At 40.0% G+C, this 17,296-nt stretch overlaps 1 protein-coding gene across 1 annotated transcript; it reads left to right on the top strand.

Annotated features, from left to right (window-relative positions):
- The first annotated feature begins 13 nt into the window (after positions 1–13).
- On the top strand, positions 14–15,532 carry LOC134496999 (vomeronasal type-2 receptor 26-like). The gene is made up of 7 exons (XM_063302714.1): positions 14–212; positions 2,539–2,710; positions 3,621–3,912; positions 8,220–9,080; positions 9,623–9,850; positions 12,607–12,733; positions 14,631–15,532. The coding sequence occupies exons 1-7, from the start codon at positions 14–16 to the stop codon at positions 15,530–15,532; spliced, it is 2,781 nt and encodes a 926-aa protein (XP_063158784.1).
- Positions 15,533–17,296: the final 1,764 nt, after the last annotated feature.

Genomic DNA, 17,296 nt, shown 5'->3' with positions numbered 1-17,296 from the left:
TTTTTCAAGTGGGATGTTCATATCTGGAATCAGACTGTTTACTCCTTGCCTTGGGAGAACCAGCAGTCCCAAAGACATAGTAAAGTATGAGCAGCTTAGCTTAAATTTTATGACTCTTGGTGATTTAGGTTACCTGGCTGATACACAACTCATGCAAAGGCCTCTTGCAATATCTGGTGGCCAACAGGAGAGTGGTGCCTATAAGTGGGAAAGTATCTAGGAAAGGAAGCTTATAGTAATGCCCCTTCTCTGCTTATTTTGTCAATGAAGTCTAATTATGTCGTTTCCTACAGAAATATAGACTGAATCCATACTTAGATATTAGAACCTATAGAACATCCTTCTTCAGTTACTCAGGTTATTTATTTGAGTTTCAATTAAGATTAGGTTAAACATATATGTTTGCACGTATATCTAGAATGTCTAATTACAGCAAAGCTATGAATTTGCCCTCCGCAAAGGATCGTTACCTTGTCGTGGTGCTGGAGCTTGAGCACCTCAATGATGCCATGAGCTAAACCGTGAAGGGCCACCCAAGAGGGGAAGGTCATGACAGAGAGGTCAGACTAAATGCGATCCCTGGGGAAGGTAATGGCAACCCACCCCAGTATTCTTGCCGTGAAAACTAAATGGATCAGTACAACCAGAGATATGTCGGTATACCATCGGAAGATGAGACCCCCAGGTTGGAAGATGGTCAAAATGCTACTGGGGAGGAACAGAGGATGAGCTCAACTAGCCCCAGTCGTGATGACGCAGCTAGCTCAAAGCCAAAAGGACGGTTAGCGGCCGACGGTGCTGGTGGTGAACGGCGAATCCGATGTTCTAAGGATCAACACACCATTGGAACCTGGAATGTAAGATCTATGAGCCAGGGCAAATTGGATGTAGTTATTGGTGAGATGTCAAGATTAAAGATAGACATTCTGGGCGTCAGTGAACTGAAATGGACTGGAATGGGCCACTTCACATCAAATGACCACCAGATCTACTACTGTGGTCAAGAGGACCACAGAAGAAATGGAGTAGCCTTCATAATTAATAGTAAAGTGGCTAAAGCAGTGCTTGGATACAACCCCAAAAATGACAGAATGATCTCAATTCGAATTCAGGGCAAGCCATCTAACATCACAGTGATCCAAATATACGCCCCAACCACAAATGCTGAAGAAGCTGAAGTAGAGCAGTTCTATGAGGATCTGCAGCACCTACTGGACAACACGCCTAAAAGAGATGTTATTTTCATCACAGGAGACTGGAATGCTAAGGTGGGCAGTCAAATGACACCTCGAATTACAGGTAAGTATGGCCTGGGAGAACAAAACGAAGCAGGACATAGGCTGATAGAATTTTGCCAAGACAATTCACTCTGCATAACAAACACTCTCTTCCAACAACCTAAGAGACGGCTTTATACATGGACTTCACCAGATGGACAACACCGAAATCAGATTGATTACATCCTTTGCAGCCAAAGGTGGCGGACATCTGTACAGTCGGTAAAAACTAGGCCTGGAGCTGACTGTAGTTCAGACCATGAACTTCTTCTTGCACAATTTAGGATCAGACTAAAGAGATTAGGGAAGATCCACAGATCTGTAAGAGAATTTCATCTGGAGGGGTCCAGGAAGCAGGCCTTCTCCAGTAGCTCCTGCCCTGTGGAACATGCTGCCCCCGGTGGTGAGATTGGCCCCATTGTTCCTGGCCTTTCGGCAGAGTCTGAAGACCTGGTTCTGTCACTATGCTTGGGGTGGAGAGGGGAAAAGATCTACATGGGGATGGTTGCTATACACCACACCTCCCACACTTGCACTGCTTTAGATTCTTCACCACTATGACTCTTTATTTTTACTTCTATTTATATTATTTATTACTATATTTTACTCTCTGTATTTAGGGTTATGGTTTTTATTGATTGTTGTAAAGCGCCCAGAGTCCCCCGATGGGAAGAGGTGGGTGGGGATAAATTAGATAGATAGATAGATAGATAGATAGATAGATAGATAGATAGATAATGACTGAAATTTCCATTTGAATTCAGTGATTTTCTCCCTTTGAAAACCAAGTACAGGAAGGAAGGAAACTTTCTAACTCTTCTAATTTAGTTTTTTTTTTTTCCCCTGCTACTACTATTTTGTCCATAATTCCCAGTTACAATTCCCTGTGTATCACAGATTGGGATATGCATCTGAGCATGTGTAGCTCTGTACAATCATTATCAATTATCCAATATTATTTTCAATCTCTAAGGAGTTACAGAAAATATTACAAAATAATGTATTTCAACAGCAACAAAAATACAATATTCTCCACACACACACACACACCCGGGGGAACAGCTGGAGGGCAAAGACGTTTTATTTTGATTTTTAAGGCAGTCCACTTCTGATGAAAGAGCAGCCTCCTGGAATAATATATATCAGGTTGACCTATTTCACATGCCTAATTCTAATAGAGTGAAGAGGTGGCCGAGAGATAAATTGGTCTGCAGGATGGTATTTTTCTTTGCATCTGCAACAATGTTTTTCTTGTATGTAGAATGTGAGACACCTCTTGGTAAATGCTCTGTAGGAAGCCAGCCGCTTATTAAGCACAAGCAGTACCATTCAGAAGATTTAGTCATTGGTGGCATTTCTTCTCAAATTTACATGATGTCTGAAAAAGTAACATTCACAAGGAATCCATCAGATGAACTGGTTGATGATTTCATGTATGTAATTACTCGTTCTAAGCAATGCAAATACAGTAATAAAGTCTGTGGCATGGCTGAATTACGGTGGGGGATGAATCCTAGATTGCCTTTGCTGTATTATTAATTCTCTTTCTTCTTAATATCACTATTCTTACTTCAATTATCATCTGATTTTTCTTACACAAGATATTTTTCAATGTGTTTTTATTCTGATAGCTTCCAACACACTCCTTGATATATATTTTAGTAGACATTAGGTTAATTTTAGCACATTTCTTGTTCATGTGGCTATAAGTAGGTGAAGTACAAAATAAATAATGTATGCAATGGCACCCCATTGCTTCATAATAGTGATCAGCTGTAGAAGGTTGCATGAGTGCAGTTAGTCCTGCATGCAGCTATTGTATCAAATTCTTCTCAGAAATTTCCAGTGTCTTAAAGTATAATAGGGTGACAATTGAATTTCCTTTTTCAATACACTGAGAAAGAAAATTGTGGGGAAGAAGAAAAAGGAAAACAAAGAGGAGGTGGAAATGGTGGAGCAGAAGATTAGGGTAGGAGGTAAAATTAAATCAGGACCCCTTAATTAAAGAAAACTTTGTTAATTATTGTTGATTATTCCATTTTGCAGTTCAGCCCTGACCATCACCACGACAGTTAGGGCCATCTCCAATGGGTGAAAAGAAGTGGAGTGTTACAGCCCAGTATTCCAGGGAGAGTTTTATATCTATTGTTACAAAACTTTGCCCTCTGTCTTGAGACTGGTTGTCTTAGACAGATATTCGAAGAACTGGCTTGCCTAAATGCCAAGGTACCTACCTGCTTCAGTGCTTATGGGCTGTATAATCTAATCTTGTGTGATAAAAAACATAAATGAGGATGCAGCCAATTCCAGATTTGGAAATGTATGTTCTAACACTTATTTCAGGTTCCATATGCAAAACTACCAGCACATCTTGGCTTTGGAACTTGCAATCAAAGAAATCAATGAAAATGCCTGGATCTTGCCTAATATCACCCTCGGTGTCCACGTCTCCAATAGCTATGTCCTGGCAAGATGGATCTATCTCGCTTCCATGGAGCTCCTCTCTACCAAGGGAAGGTCCATCCCGAACTACAAGTGTGATCTCAAGGACAATGTAATATCTGTGATTGCAGGACATAATGCTTACATTGGCCAGTTCATGTCAAATATTCTGAGCATTTACAAGATGCCACAGGTAAGATGTTTTCTTAAAAGATTGCTATGCTAAAGATTTGTTGTCTGGACATAGAAAATGGTAAAAAAGGAAAAGAATTAAGAAATAGACCACAATGTAAGATGCCTTGAGCAATGACATAATATCACAGGTAAGGCCTATCCCTGAAAGAAAGGAGTCAAGTCCCACAAATCATTCACACATTTAGGCAATCATTTGTGGTTTGCGTGTAGTGATAAATAAAAGAGAAATAAAGACTACCCAATAAACTCACCTGGGAACATGTTGACTCTAAGTATAATTAAATGTAGATCTAGTCCAAATACCATGTATGGATATTCCTTTCTTAATGCGAGTACACATGGATATACAATGGAACATATCAGTACATTTTCTCATCTACTTCAGGTTAATTTCATGAAGGACTAGATTTATGTATTCACCAAAATATCAAGCATGTTCAATTTTTTAGTTGTCAGAATGGAGTTTTATCCCTTAATTGATAAATTCAATTGATATAGTTAAGTAAAATAGGAGAGTATTATTCAACTATTCTTCAGCAAAGGATCGTTACCTTGTCGTGGTGCTGGAGCTTGAGCACCTCAATGATGCCATGAGCTAAACCGTGAAGGGCCACCCAAGACGGGAAGGTCATGACAGAGAGGTCAGACTAAATGCGATCCCTGGGGAAGGTAATGGCAACCCACCTCAGTATTCTTGCCGTGAAAACTAAATGGATCAGTACAACCAGAGATATGTCGGTATACCATCGGAAGATGAGACCCCCAGGTCGGAAGATGGTCAAAATGCTACTGGGGAGGAACAGAGGATGAGCTCAACTAGCCCCAGACGTGATGACGCAGCTAGCTCAAAGCCGAAAGGACGGCTAGCGGCCGACGGTGCTGGTGGTGAACGGCGAATCCGATGTTCTAAGGATCAACACACCATCGGAACCTGGAATGTAAGATCTATGAGCCAGGGCAAATTGGATGTGGTTATTGGTGAGATGTCAAGATTAAAGATAGACATTTTGGGCGTCAGTGAACTGAAATGGACTGGAATGGGCCACTTCACATCAAATGACCACCAGATCTACTACTGCGGACAAGAGGACCACAGAAGAAATGGAGTAGCCTTCATAATTAATAGTAAAGTGGCTAAAGCAGTGCTCGGATACAACCCAAAAAACGACAGAATGATCTCAATTCGAATTCAGGGCAAGCCATCTAACATCACAGTGATCCAAATATACGCCCCAACCACAAATGCTGAAGAAGCTGAAGTAGAGCAGTTCTATGAGGATCTGCAGCACCTACTGGACAACACGCCTAAAAGAGATGTTATTTTCATCACAGGAGACTGGAATGCTAAGGTGGGCAGTCAAATGACACCTCGAATTACAGGTAAGTATGGCCTGGGAGAACAAAACGAAGCAGGACGCAGGCTGATAGAATTTTGCCAAGACAATTCACTCTGCATAACAAACACTCTCTTCCAACAACCTAAGAGACGGCTTTATACATGGACTTCACCAGATGGACAACACCGAAATCAGATTGATTACATCCTTTGCAGCCAAAGGTGGCGGACATCTGTACAGTCGGTAAAAACAAGGCCTGGAGCTGACTGTAGTTCAGATCACGAACTTCTTCTTGCACAATTTAGGATCAGACTAAAGAGATTAGGGAAGACCCACAGATCAGCTAGATATGAGCTCACTAATATTCCTAAGGAATATGCAGTGGAGGTGAAGAATAGATTTAAGGGACTGGACTTAGTAGATAGGGTCCCGGAAGAACTCTGGACAGAAGTTGGCAGCATTGTTCAGGAGGCGGCAACAAAATACATCCCAAAGAAAGAGAAAACCAAGAAGGCAAAATGGCTGTCTGCTGAGACACTAGAAGTAGCCCAAGAAAGAAGGAAAGCAAAAGGCAACAGTGATAGGGGGAGATATGCCCAATTAAATGCAAAATTCCAGAGGTTAGCCAGAAGAGATAAGGAATTATTTTTAAACAAGCAATGCGCAGAAGTGGAAGAAGACAATAGAATAGGAAGGACAAGAGACCTCTTCCAGAAAATTAGAAACATTGGAGGTAAATTCCAGGCAAAAATGGGTATGATCAAAAACAAAGATGGCAAGGACCTAACAGAAGAAGAAGAGATCAAGAAAAGGTGGCAAGAATATACGGAAGACCTGTATAGGAAGGATAACAATATCGGGGATAGCTTTGACAGTGTGGTCGGTGAGCTAGAGCCAGACATCCTGAAGAGTGAGGTTGAGTGGGCCTTAAGAAGCATTGCTAATAACAAGGCAACAGGAGACGACGGCATCCCAGCTGAACTGTTCAAAATCTTGCAAGATGATGCTGTCAAGGTAATGCATGCTATATGCCAGCAAATTTGGAAAACACAAGAATGGCCATCAGACTGGAAAAAATCAACTTATATCCCCATACCAAAAAAGGGAAACACTAAAGAATGTTCAAACTATCGAACAGTGGCACTCATTTCACATGCCAGTAAGGTAATGCTCAAGATCCTGCAAGGTAGACTTCAGCAGTTCATGGAGCGAGAATTGCCAGATGTACAAGCTGGGTTTAGAAAAGGCAGAGGAACTAGGGACCAAATTGCCAATATCCGCTGGATAATGGAAAAAGCCAGGGAGTTTCAGAAAAACATCTATTTCTGTTTTATTGACTATTCTAAAGCCTTTGACTGTGTGGACCATAACAAATTGTGGCAAGTCCTTAGTGGTATGGGGATACCAAGTCATCTTGTATGCCTCCTGAAGAATCTGTATAACGACCAAGTAGCAACAGTAAGAACAGACCACGGAACAACAGACTGGTTTAAGATTGGGAAAGGAGTACGGCAGGGCTGTATACTCTCACCCTACCTATTCAACTTGTATGCAGAACACATCATGCGACAAGCTGGCCTTGAGGAATCCAAGGCTGGAGTTAAAATCTCTGGAAGAAACATTAACAATCTCAGATATGCAGATGATACCACTTTGATGGCTGAAAGTGAAGAGGAACTGAGGAGCCTTATGATGAAGGTGAAAGAAGAAAGTGCAAAAGCTGGTTTGCAGCTAAACCTCAAAAAAACCAAGATTATGGCAACCAGCTTGATTGATAACTGGCAAATAGAGGGAGAAAATGTAGAAGCAGTGAAAGACTTTGTATTCCTAGGCGCAAAGATTACTGCAGATGCTGACTGCAGTCAGGAAATCAGAAGACGCTTAATCCTTGGAAGAAGAGCAATGACAAATCTCGATAAAATAGTTAAGAGCAGAGACATCACACTGACAACAAAGGCCCGCATAGTTAAAGCAATGGTGTTCCCTGTAGTAACATATGGCTGCGAGAGCTGGACCATAAGGAAGGCTGAGCGAAGGAAGATCGATGCTTTTGAACTGTGGTGTTGGAGGAAAATTCTGAGAGTGCCTTGGACTGCAAGAAGATCCAACCAGTCCATCCTCCAGGAAATCAAGCCAGACTGCTCACTTGAGGGAATGATATTAAAGGCAAAACTGAAATACTTTGGCCACATAATGAGAAGACAGGACACCCTGGAGAAGATGCTGATGCTAGGGAGAGTGGAAGGCAAAAGGAAGAGGGGCCGACCAAGGGCAAGATGGATGGATGATATTCTAGAGGTGACGGACTCGTCCCTGGGGGAGCTGGGGGTGTTGACGACCGACAGGAAGCTCTGGCGTGGGCTGGTCCATGAAGTCACGAAGAGTCGGAAGCGACTAAACGAATAAACAACAAATTCAACTATTGGAAAACAACAGAAGAATTGTAATCAAAATATATGGATCCCTTTTTTATTAAAAATATATCTGGTCACTCATTGATTTAGTTTAATATATTCCAAAGTTTTTTCTCGATGATGAATATGGTTTGTGTCAGAAACCTTCAAAACAAAGGGATAGCCAACATTGCTTGATATTCTTGGTATTAGAAGCATACTAAAGGTAGACATATTCTAACTATATTTCATCCAGGGAGGGACAGACAGGAATTATTCAATTTTCTAGAAAGCTGCATATTCCTAATCCCATGGAAACTTATTTCACTGAACCATGTGTTTAAATCCAGCAAAATCCAGTACTTCATATGCATCCTTGCAGTTCATATATTTTTGAGGCTTTAGAAAGTCACCATGTTAAAAGAAAAAATAAACCATCCCCATAGAACTTATCTCCACTCTGCTCTAGTTTGGAGAATATTAATATTTTTATCAGTACACATACTGAAAAATAGAGAGAAGTATGTTGATTTGGAAATATAAAATGTATGCTCCAATTTCTTCCTTTTTCTTAGCTCATATATGGTTCAGCTGCAGGAATGGATGAGGACATAGAAGCTGCTTTCTTCCATCAGTTATTTCCAAATGAAGACCTTCAAATTATGGGGATCATCCAACTGTTGCTTCACTTCCAGTGGAAATGGATTGGGCTCATTGTCCAAAACCCTGAAAAAGGAAAGAGGTTTATACAGAATAGGCTTGATATATTTTCCAAGAAAGGAATCTGTTTTGACTTCATGGAAGAAATGCCAAAGGAATCTGTTACCAATGACATTGAGGTTCAACTTAATGGCTATGTTATGATGTACATTGTTATTATGAGAAGTACTGTCAACGTTGTGATCATATATTGTGAAAATGAGGACATGCCTGTTTTTAGAATGTTTCCTTATATTTCCGAATATGAGGACATGCCAATGAAGAGAAAAGATAAAGTGTGGATAATGCCAGCACAGATGGAATTCACATCACTCCCCTTTCAAAGAAATACGGGTCTGGAATTCATCCATGGGGCACTATCGTTGGCAGTTTCCTCAAAGGAGATATTAGGGTTTAGGAAATTTATTCAGATGAGAAAGCCGACTTCTGAAGAAGAAGACAGTTTGACAAGACTGTTTTGGGAACATGCATTTGAATGTTCTTTCGCAAATGCTATGTTAGATGAGGACAGTGGCAAGGCATGCACTGGTGAGGAGGCACTGGAGACCCTTCCTGAATCCGTGCTTGAAACTAGTTTAACTGGGCAAAGTTACAGTGTCTACAATGCCATCTATGCACTGGCCCATGCTCTGCAAGCCATGCTTTCATCCAAAGCCAAACGCAGAAAAAAAGGAAATGCTTGGGATCTCAGAACCCTAAATCAAGAGTTGTGGCAGGTAAATTGCAATGAATGTAAATATCCCTTTATCCAAAAGCCAGTCATATAAGTGTTCAGCTGCTGTTTTGGGATGTATAGCTAACACAGTTCCAGAACAATAGAAAATAACCAGGATTTCATGAAAGGTGAAGTTAACACTGTTGCTTCAGCTGACATAGATGATAATATTGCTTCCTGCAAGCATGGGAATGCTAAAGAAATTCTCAACATAATGTAGAGGAGGGCAGAGATGCCATTGACAAAGGATACAAAGGTCATTAGAAGGACTGTTAAGAGAAAGTAAATAACAACTCAGCCCTGGGAAAGAAGGGAGTGTGAGTAACAGATCCTAAGGCAGAGTTTCCCTGCCTTAGAGGGAAACTCTAGCAGGCTTTCAGGTTTCTGTTGTCATACCCTACAACAATAAAACTAGATATTTTGCAATATGTTTCCTGACTGGTCTGCCTCAAGAGGCTGACATATAGATTAAGAAAGATCTTTCATTCATACTTGCTCATTATTTCCAATCTTTTAACATTCCTACCAGTTATTTCCGTTTAGCTTCATAGGTATCTGAGAACTGTTTCATTCAACAACAGTGCTGGAGAAATGGTTTCCTTTGATGAAAGAGGAGAACTAGCAACTGGATTTCATATTGTCAACTGGGTCACATTCCCCAACCAGTCGTATCATCGAATCAAAGTTGGAAACATCGCTCCAATGGCTCCCCCAGACAAGCTTCTTACTATTTCTGCAGAGGAAATAATCTGGCCCACCATGTTTAACCAGGTAGTTTTGGTGCCAATATCAAACCATGGGGAATAATGTATTTTCTTTTTTTATTATTATTATTTTCATTTTCAGACAGATTCTTCAGGAGTTACAGGCACAAATTGACACTTTCTTAAAGTGACTCATTAACATGATCACCATAAAGTTAGAAATCTTATACAAACACACAAATACATGCAGAAAAAACCCTGACCTGAACTGAATATCTTAGGGTGAATAAGACAATTTTCAATCCATGTCACGAGAATGCAGTCCTCTTCCTCCCCCTCCTCCTCCTCCGCCTCCTGATTTTGTTTTAATATAATATGTGATATTATATTTAAAAGGTATAGGCATTTTATTACTGTTTAAAAAACTATATACCTGAAGAGAAAGTAGCTAACCTCTACTGGGTTAGCTTCTACAAGGTGGAGGATCCTTACCAGCCCTTAAAAATTACTGAGATACATGATATTAATATGGCAGGACTGTGTTTTCATAAAATGCCTGAAATATCTCCAAAAGTTTTTGACCTGGGGAGTTCTCAATTTCATCACATTAATTTTATAGTTTTTCCTCAATTGCTAAATACCTTGACTGTACATCCCCAATTTCTTGGAGATATATTACCTTTTAAAAAGCATCTATCTTCTTTCTGACTAAATCAGTTCATGTAGAATAGTTTTAGCAACATTCAAACTTTGAAAATTAATATAGGTAGAAGTAGAAGTAGAATTAAGATTAAAAGGAGAAGGAGAGAGAGGGAGAGAGAGGGAGAGAGAGGGAGAGAGGGGGAGAGACATAGTAGACAAGGACCCTAAAACTTCGATGGAGATAGGTGTAGTGACAGCAACATCAAGGTGGAAGGAGTATGAGTAGCGGGAGAAATAGGAGGGCCGGAAAGAGGAACTAGAGAGGATGTGGAAAGTTGACAACCATTAAAAGAATTCCCCATTCTGACCAATTTTGTTTACCATAATTTTCCAAAAATCTCTGCCAGTTTTGTTTTTTTTTTAAATACCTTGTTTCTTACCCATTCCTAGCTGAACCAAGAGGTTTCTGGCATTCCAAGCCTTCAGGGATTTTCTTTAAACAAGCTTCTTGTTGGTCTTGGCCACTTTCAGTTGTGCTAGCTTTTCATGTTGGTTTTTTGTGATTCCATTGCCTGCAGTCCAGTTGATTTTTTCAGAAAGCAGGAAGCTCCTGAGGTTTCCTCACCGTGCCCAGGTACTCCCTCTCAAATACCTGACCTGCTCCACCAGAGCTGATTATAGCTCCTTCTCCAACAGGCAAAGGTCTTACAGGTGGAAGTGCCCACACTATTGTGGGTCCCGCACTCCCACTCTTGTCTCCCATGGCTCCTCCCTGGAGGACACAAGACTGAGGTCAGGTCATCCTAATCCTTTTGGAAGTAGGACAAGGGTGGCAGGTCAAGGAAAGGGGTGGCAGGCACTCAGACTGCCCCCAGCAGTCTCAAGTTAAAAGGAGCCCCACTGTGACCTCTTCTCTTCCTGTGAAAGTTGTCCAGTGTATTTGTCCACTTCCTGTGCACAGTTCCTTGTATTTGACCACTCCTGGTGCAAACCACTGCTTCTTCCGGAGACTCTAATTCCCATTCAGTTTTTGTTGCTTTTGTTGTTTTTTACTTATCTGATATTCTGGTCACTGTCTGCATCTAGGTTCAGAGTTTCTTCCTCTTTGTTGGCTTTTCCTTTTTCTGCACTGATTATTTGGTCCTTAGATTCATGTAGTGGGCTGCTGTCTCAACCAGTGAAGATCAGCTTTTTATGATTTCTTATACATCCATTCACTTTTGTTCACAGCTCATAAAGGAGAAACACACAGGCACGTTCCCTCCCTGCCTATTAGCAGCTTAAGGCAACTTCAGTCAATTGAGACAATAGGGAAAAAGGAATTTGAGCAGAACCTTGGGGGATGGTTCAGCTCAACACAAAAGGGACACAATCACTCTGCCAAAACCAAACTCCCCCTTGCTTTCTAGACATCTCAGGTCATCTCTGTTAAGCTAACAGGAAGGCCAGGTGCAGCTTGGAACTTGGAATGACCCCACACATCCAACACACCTCCCTAGCCAAAACAGATTTTTAGACACAGAGTGCCTTACACACACTTTTATTGGTGCCCTCATGTGGCAGCAGGAAAGGGACAGGGGATCAAGCACACAACAATACTTATCCTGACAGGGCACTCTGATGTCATCTCCAGTTGCAGCTCAAACATTGTGAATCCCACTGCTAACACCAATTTCTGTGGAATGAAATGCAGGACCCAAAGCAAATAATCAAGGCTGAACGGCAGTACTTATTAAACAGTGCACACTGGAGGAGTGCTCACCAAGATGGTGGGTGCCTCCCTTGCAGGCTGAAGGAATGCACTGATATTTATACATTAGAGGAAAAGGAAATAATGTAAACCTACATATTGATATGATGATGCAGGCATACGTACATTTTCATAAGCAATAGATCTGAAGTTACTTTCTGCTCTACTTACCTACTCAGAAGAAAGCCATTGTCTTAGTGGGAAGAAGGGAGGGAACACACTTCTTGAATACAGAGATTAGTGGGTTGCTATGGGAATGTTAAACAAAGGGATTGCCCCTTCATCAATCAATGGAGAGCTACCTGATTTTATTGCAAGGAGCAAGTAAGATTTGATGAGGTAGCAGGTTGATGACATACAAGTTCTGGAACAACAATGATTTTTTGACTGCTGAAAAGTAATTTCAGCTTTCAATTTTTAATGATCAATAGATGTGGCCCCTTTCTGTTTGCAATGACAAGTGCTCTTCTGGTTATAGCAGGATAAAAGTAGAAGGGAAGCCATTCTGCTGCTACGATTGCCTTCGTTGTCCTAAAGGAAAGATTGCAAACCAAACAGGTAGGTGATATCCATTATATAGATTTTATTCCTGATACTTTCTTTCTATATTCCACTATGTGCTTCATTGATAATAGAAAGCCCTTTGATTGCATTGATCACATCAAGCTGTGGAATGTGCTCAGAAAAATGGGAATCCAAGAACATCTCATTGTCCTCATGAGAAATTTATATAGAAGTCAGGAAGCCACGGTACAGACAGAATGTGGGGAAACAAACAAAGCTCCAGGTTGGCAATGGAGTGAGGCAAGGCTGTATACTCTCCCCTTATTTATTCAACCTATATGCTGAATATATATTAAGGGAAGCTGGATTAGAAGTAGATGAGCATGGTTTTCAAATTGGAGGAAGACAAATCAGTAACCTTCACTATGCTGATGACACTACTCCAATAGCCAGAAATGCAAAGGATCTGCAAGCTCTAGTGATAAAAGTCAAAGAGCACAGTGAAAAAATGGGACTAAACTTAAATATAAAGAAGACCAAACAAATGACAACAGGTACAACTACCTGTGAGTTTCAGCCAGCTTCTGACTCAGAGAGCAAAACTCATTCTGAGTCAGAAGGGGAAACAGAAACTTACCAGGCAGAAACCAGGAAAGCAAAACCCAGAAGTGACTCAGCAGTGTGGGAGAAGTTACAGACAGAGATTGGCCAGACTTTGGAGGAGGATTTGAATCCACCAATCAGTGCACAGAAAAGACATGCAGAAAAGTGTGGAAAGGAGGAGGCAGCCCAATTGGCTGCAGAAGGAAACAGGTGCATGAAGGATAGGCATAAAAGGCAGACATGCATAGAGCAAGCTGCTGGAGACAACTGATCTGTAAATCTCTCAGCCCCAGCAGAAGAGTCCTTACCTGTGTCTGAAACCTCATCTGTAGCCAGAGAGGAGTCAGCACCTGTGTTTCCCAGTGTTGAGGACATGCCTGCTGTGCAAGTTGCCATAGAGGATCTTCTTCCTGCTGATTCTTGCAATCTCAGCCCTGCATCCAGTTCTGGACCTCGACACTGCCATCCAGCGGATTCCCAGTGTGTTCCAGCCTTGTCCCTAGCTCTCAGCCTAGTCCTGGATCTCCAGACCAGTTTCATCATGCTCATCTGGTATCCTTTTGCCATCTCTATTCTGCTGCTTTTATGTTTATAAAAGGGTTAAGGCTGGATTAACCAAAGGCCACTCCCTTTGGGACATGTCCATGATATTTACCCACAACTCTTTTAGATATTTGGGGTGTTTAATGTGTAATATATACATACCTAGCTGTACATTTATTCATTGTGCATAAATGAAAATCCGCTTGAACTACCTTATGTGTTTCAGGGTATTGGATTCCAACAAATCATACCTATTTATAACTTTGTTACATTTAATGCAGGCCTTCACATTAAAAAACAAAACAAAACATAACTTCATTTGGAGTAAATCAAATCACATTACTTAACTCACAATTCATCTAACTCAATATTCCTTAAACATTTTGCTCTCCAGACCCCTTCCCGCTTTTATAAATTATGCAGGACCCCAAAAGAGCTTTCATCTGTATCAGTAATATTTACTGATATTTACAGTATCAAAAATTAAAATTGATGCATTTGTAGAATATTTATTTATTGAATCATATAAGATTAACTATAGAGAATAACAATATTAATCCTATTGGATATTAGCATAATTTTTTTCATGAAAAAACATGTATATTTTAGTGAATTTAAAAAAAAAATGAGAAGAGTGTCATTGTTTTAATTTTTTATAAATATCATTAATATCTGGGAAATAATTTTGATTTCATGTAACCTGAGGGGGGTTTTGGGATTCCCAGGGTCCTTGGACCATACTTTAAGAAATGCTTATCTAACTCATACAATTTTAATAGACAGAGAACAATGTTTTATTTTTCAGATGCAGATGACTGTCTTCATTGTTCAGAAGATAAATTTCCAAACAAAGCTCAAAATCTTTGTATTCTGAAGAGTGCAAATTTCTTGTCCTATGAAGAGCCATTGGGAATCGCCTTGGCCACTGTTAGTCTCTCCTTTTCTTTCATCACAGCCTTGATGTTCGGAATCTTCATTAAACAGTGGGACACCCCCATAGTCAAAGCCAACAACAGGAACCTCACCTACACTCTTCTCATTGTCCTCCTGCTCTCTTTCCTTTGCAGTTTGCTCTTCATTGGGCAACCTAATTGGGTGACATGTTCCTTGAGGCAAACTGCTTTTGGCATCATCTTCTCTGTAGCCCTTTCTTGCATATTGGGGAAAACAACCATTGTGGTTCTTGCTTTCATGGCCACCAAGCCAGGTTCCAAAATGAGGAAATGGGTGGGGAAAAGGCTGGCTAACGCTATTGTCCTTCCTTGCTCCCTGGTGCAAGTCATAATTTGTGCTGTGTGGTGGGCAATTTCTCCCCCATTCCCAGATGCAGATCTTTACTCCATGGCTGAAGAAATTGTCCTGCAATGTAATGATGGTTCAACCACCATGTTTTATACTGTCCTTGGCTTTATGGGGTTCTTGACTGCTGTCAGCTTCACGGTGGCCTTCCTAGCTAGGAAGTTACCTGATAGCTTCAACGAAGCTAAATTTATCACCTTCAGCATGTTGGTCTTTTGCAGTGTCTGGATATCATTTGTTCCCGCCTACCTAAGCACCAAAGGCAAATACATGGTGGCGGTGGAGATCTTCTCTATTTTGGCTTCTGCAGCTGGATTACTGGGCTGCATCTTTTCCCCCAAATGCTATGTGATTGTGCTGAGGCCAGACTTGAACAAAAAGGAACAACTAATAAAGAGAGAAAAATGAATTATGGTTCTGTTAATTATAAATTCTTTTAGTGCTGGCTTTAGTCTGGTGGAGAAGTAGCTGCTCACAGGTTTTCCTGAAAAACTGGATGAGAAACAGAGTGTAAGTAATGTGTCTAAACTATAATGATATTTTTACAGATAAGGCAGCTGGGCAACTTATTTCCTAGAACACCAAATTTCTCATTAAAGGATAGAAGGGAAAGGTGATTTCAATATCAGGAGATATCCCAGAGAAATGAGTCTTTGTGGAAAAATTAGAAACCTCAAGGCTGTGAAAGAAAATATCAGCACCATCATCATCATCATCATCATCTTCATCTTGCTCTTATAAATAAACATAATACAATAAGTAATACACAATACAATAAGTAATACACAACTTATTTTAAAAAATAAACATGAAGGAAAATGATTTGAAACAAAAATTCAGAGATATGTGTATGTATTTCTGAATAAATATTGCAATAAATGGTAACCATATTTCATTATAATCATACTTAACTAATCTGCATCAACATATTTATCCTTGCATGTTGAAAAATAAGGCTCTTGTCCAGATGTTTTGTACTGATAGACATAGTAAACTTTATTCCCCCCTACACCCATTTATTGCTTCTATCCTTCCTTTTATATATTTTTTCTTTACCTTTAGACTTTTGTGAGATAGATATAGATGATATAGATATAGATATACAGGAGATAGAGATAGAGATAGATAGGGATTAATGTATTTTGTATGCTTTTACCTAAATGAGGAGTTGAAAATAAAATCCCAGACATACACACACACACACACACACACACACACAAACCCATGCACAGAATGGAATACATGCACACTATGTTTACCATATTATCAATGTCACAGAAATATCCACTTGATAACTTTCCTATACAGTCAACACATGGGCCATATTTCCCAGAGCAATATTTCTGTTACCCTGCCAATGCCAAAACTAAACATCCACTATCCATATCAACTTTAAATACTACAAAAGTTGGCAAACACCAAAATGTTAATCATGGGCAACTGAGAACACCCAGAAGGGGAAAAATCCCTTTTTGGGTATTCATCTGTGGAGCAGGGCCATAAGCAGGCTAAAGAAAGTGAAGTACAATATTGAGTTCCATGGTAAATATCATTTGGATTTTTACATGAGAAGAAGGTCATTCTCAGCCCCATAAATGGAGGATCATATAATATATAGATCATTAATTAAAATTAAAACATTAAAGTTTGTAAAGGTAAACATTTAGAATATACTGAAAACTGACAGCAGTCTCTTTTCAATGCAGTGGAAAATAAATAAATAAAAAAAGGGTGGGAGGGAATAAATTTTAGAAAATAATAAATTTCAAAATTTCAGATGACATTTAGTGCCCCCACCCAGCTTTATTAAACAGACCCTGATCACATTTATTTTTGTGCATATGATAAAATAGCAAGGATTTATAGCACCAATTAAATTCCACATTAAATAGGAAGGAGTACTCTGATTGATATGACAACCCTTTCCATTTCCAATGTCATTGATCAAGAGGCTTTGTTGCAGGGCCATAAAATATCAATTGTGGACAAGTGATTGGGTTGATTGGGTGGAGGGTCATGTCAGTCACCAAGCTGGAAACAAATTTATGGCCCACATCATGTGACTATGTTTTAAACATCATTTGAAATGAGTGAAAAGAACCAAGCAGCATTTTTTTTTTACTTTGCAATAAAACACTGTTGAAAACAATGACTCTCCCAGATTTTAGAACT

This window comes from Candoia aspera, chromosome 4 (assembly GCF_035149785.1).
Source record: "Candoia aspera isolate rCanAsp1 chromosome 4, rCanAsp1.hap2, whole genome shotgun sequence".
In the NCBI taxonomy this organism is placed as follows: domain Eukaryota; kingdom Metazoa; phylum Chordata; class Lepidosauria; order Squamata; family Boidae; genus Candoia; species Candoia aspera.
Note: the sequence above shows the minus strand (reverse complement) of the source record. Positions and strands in the feature narration are given on the sequence as shown.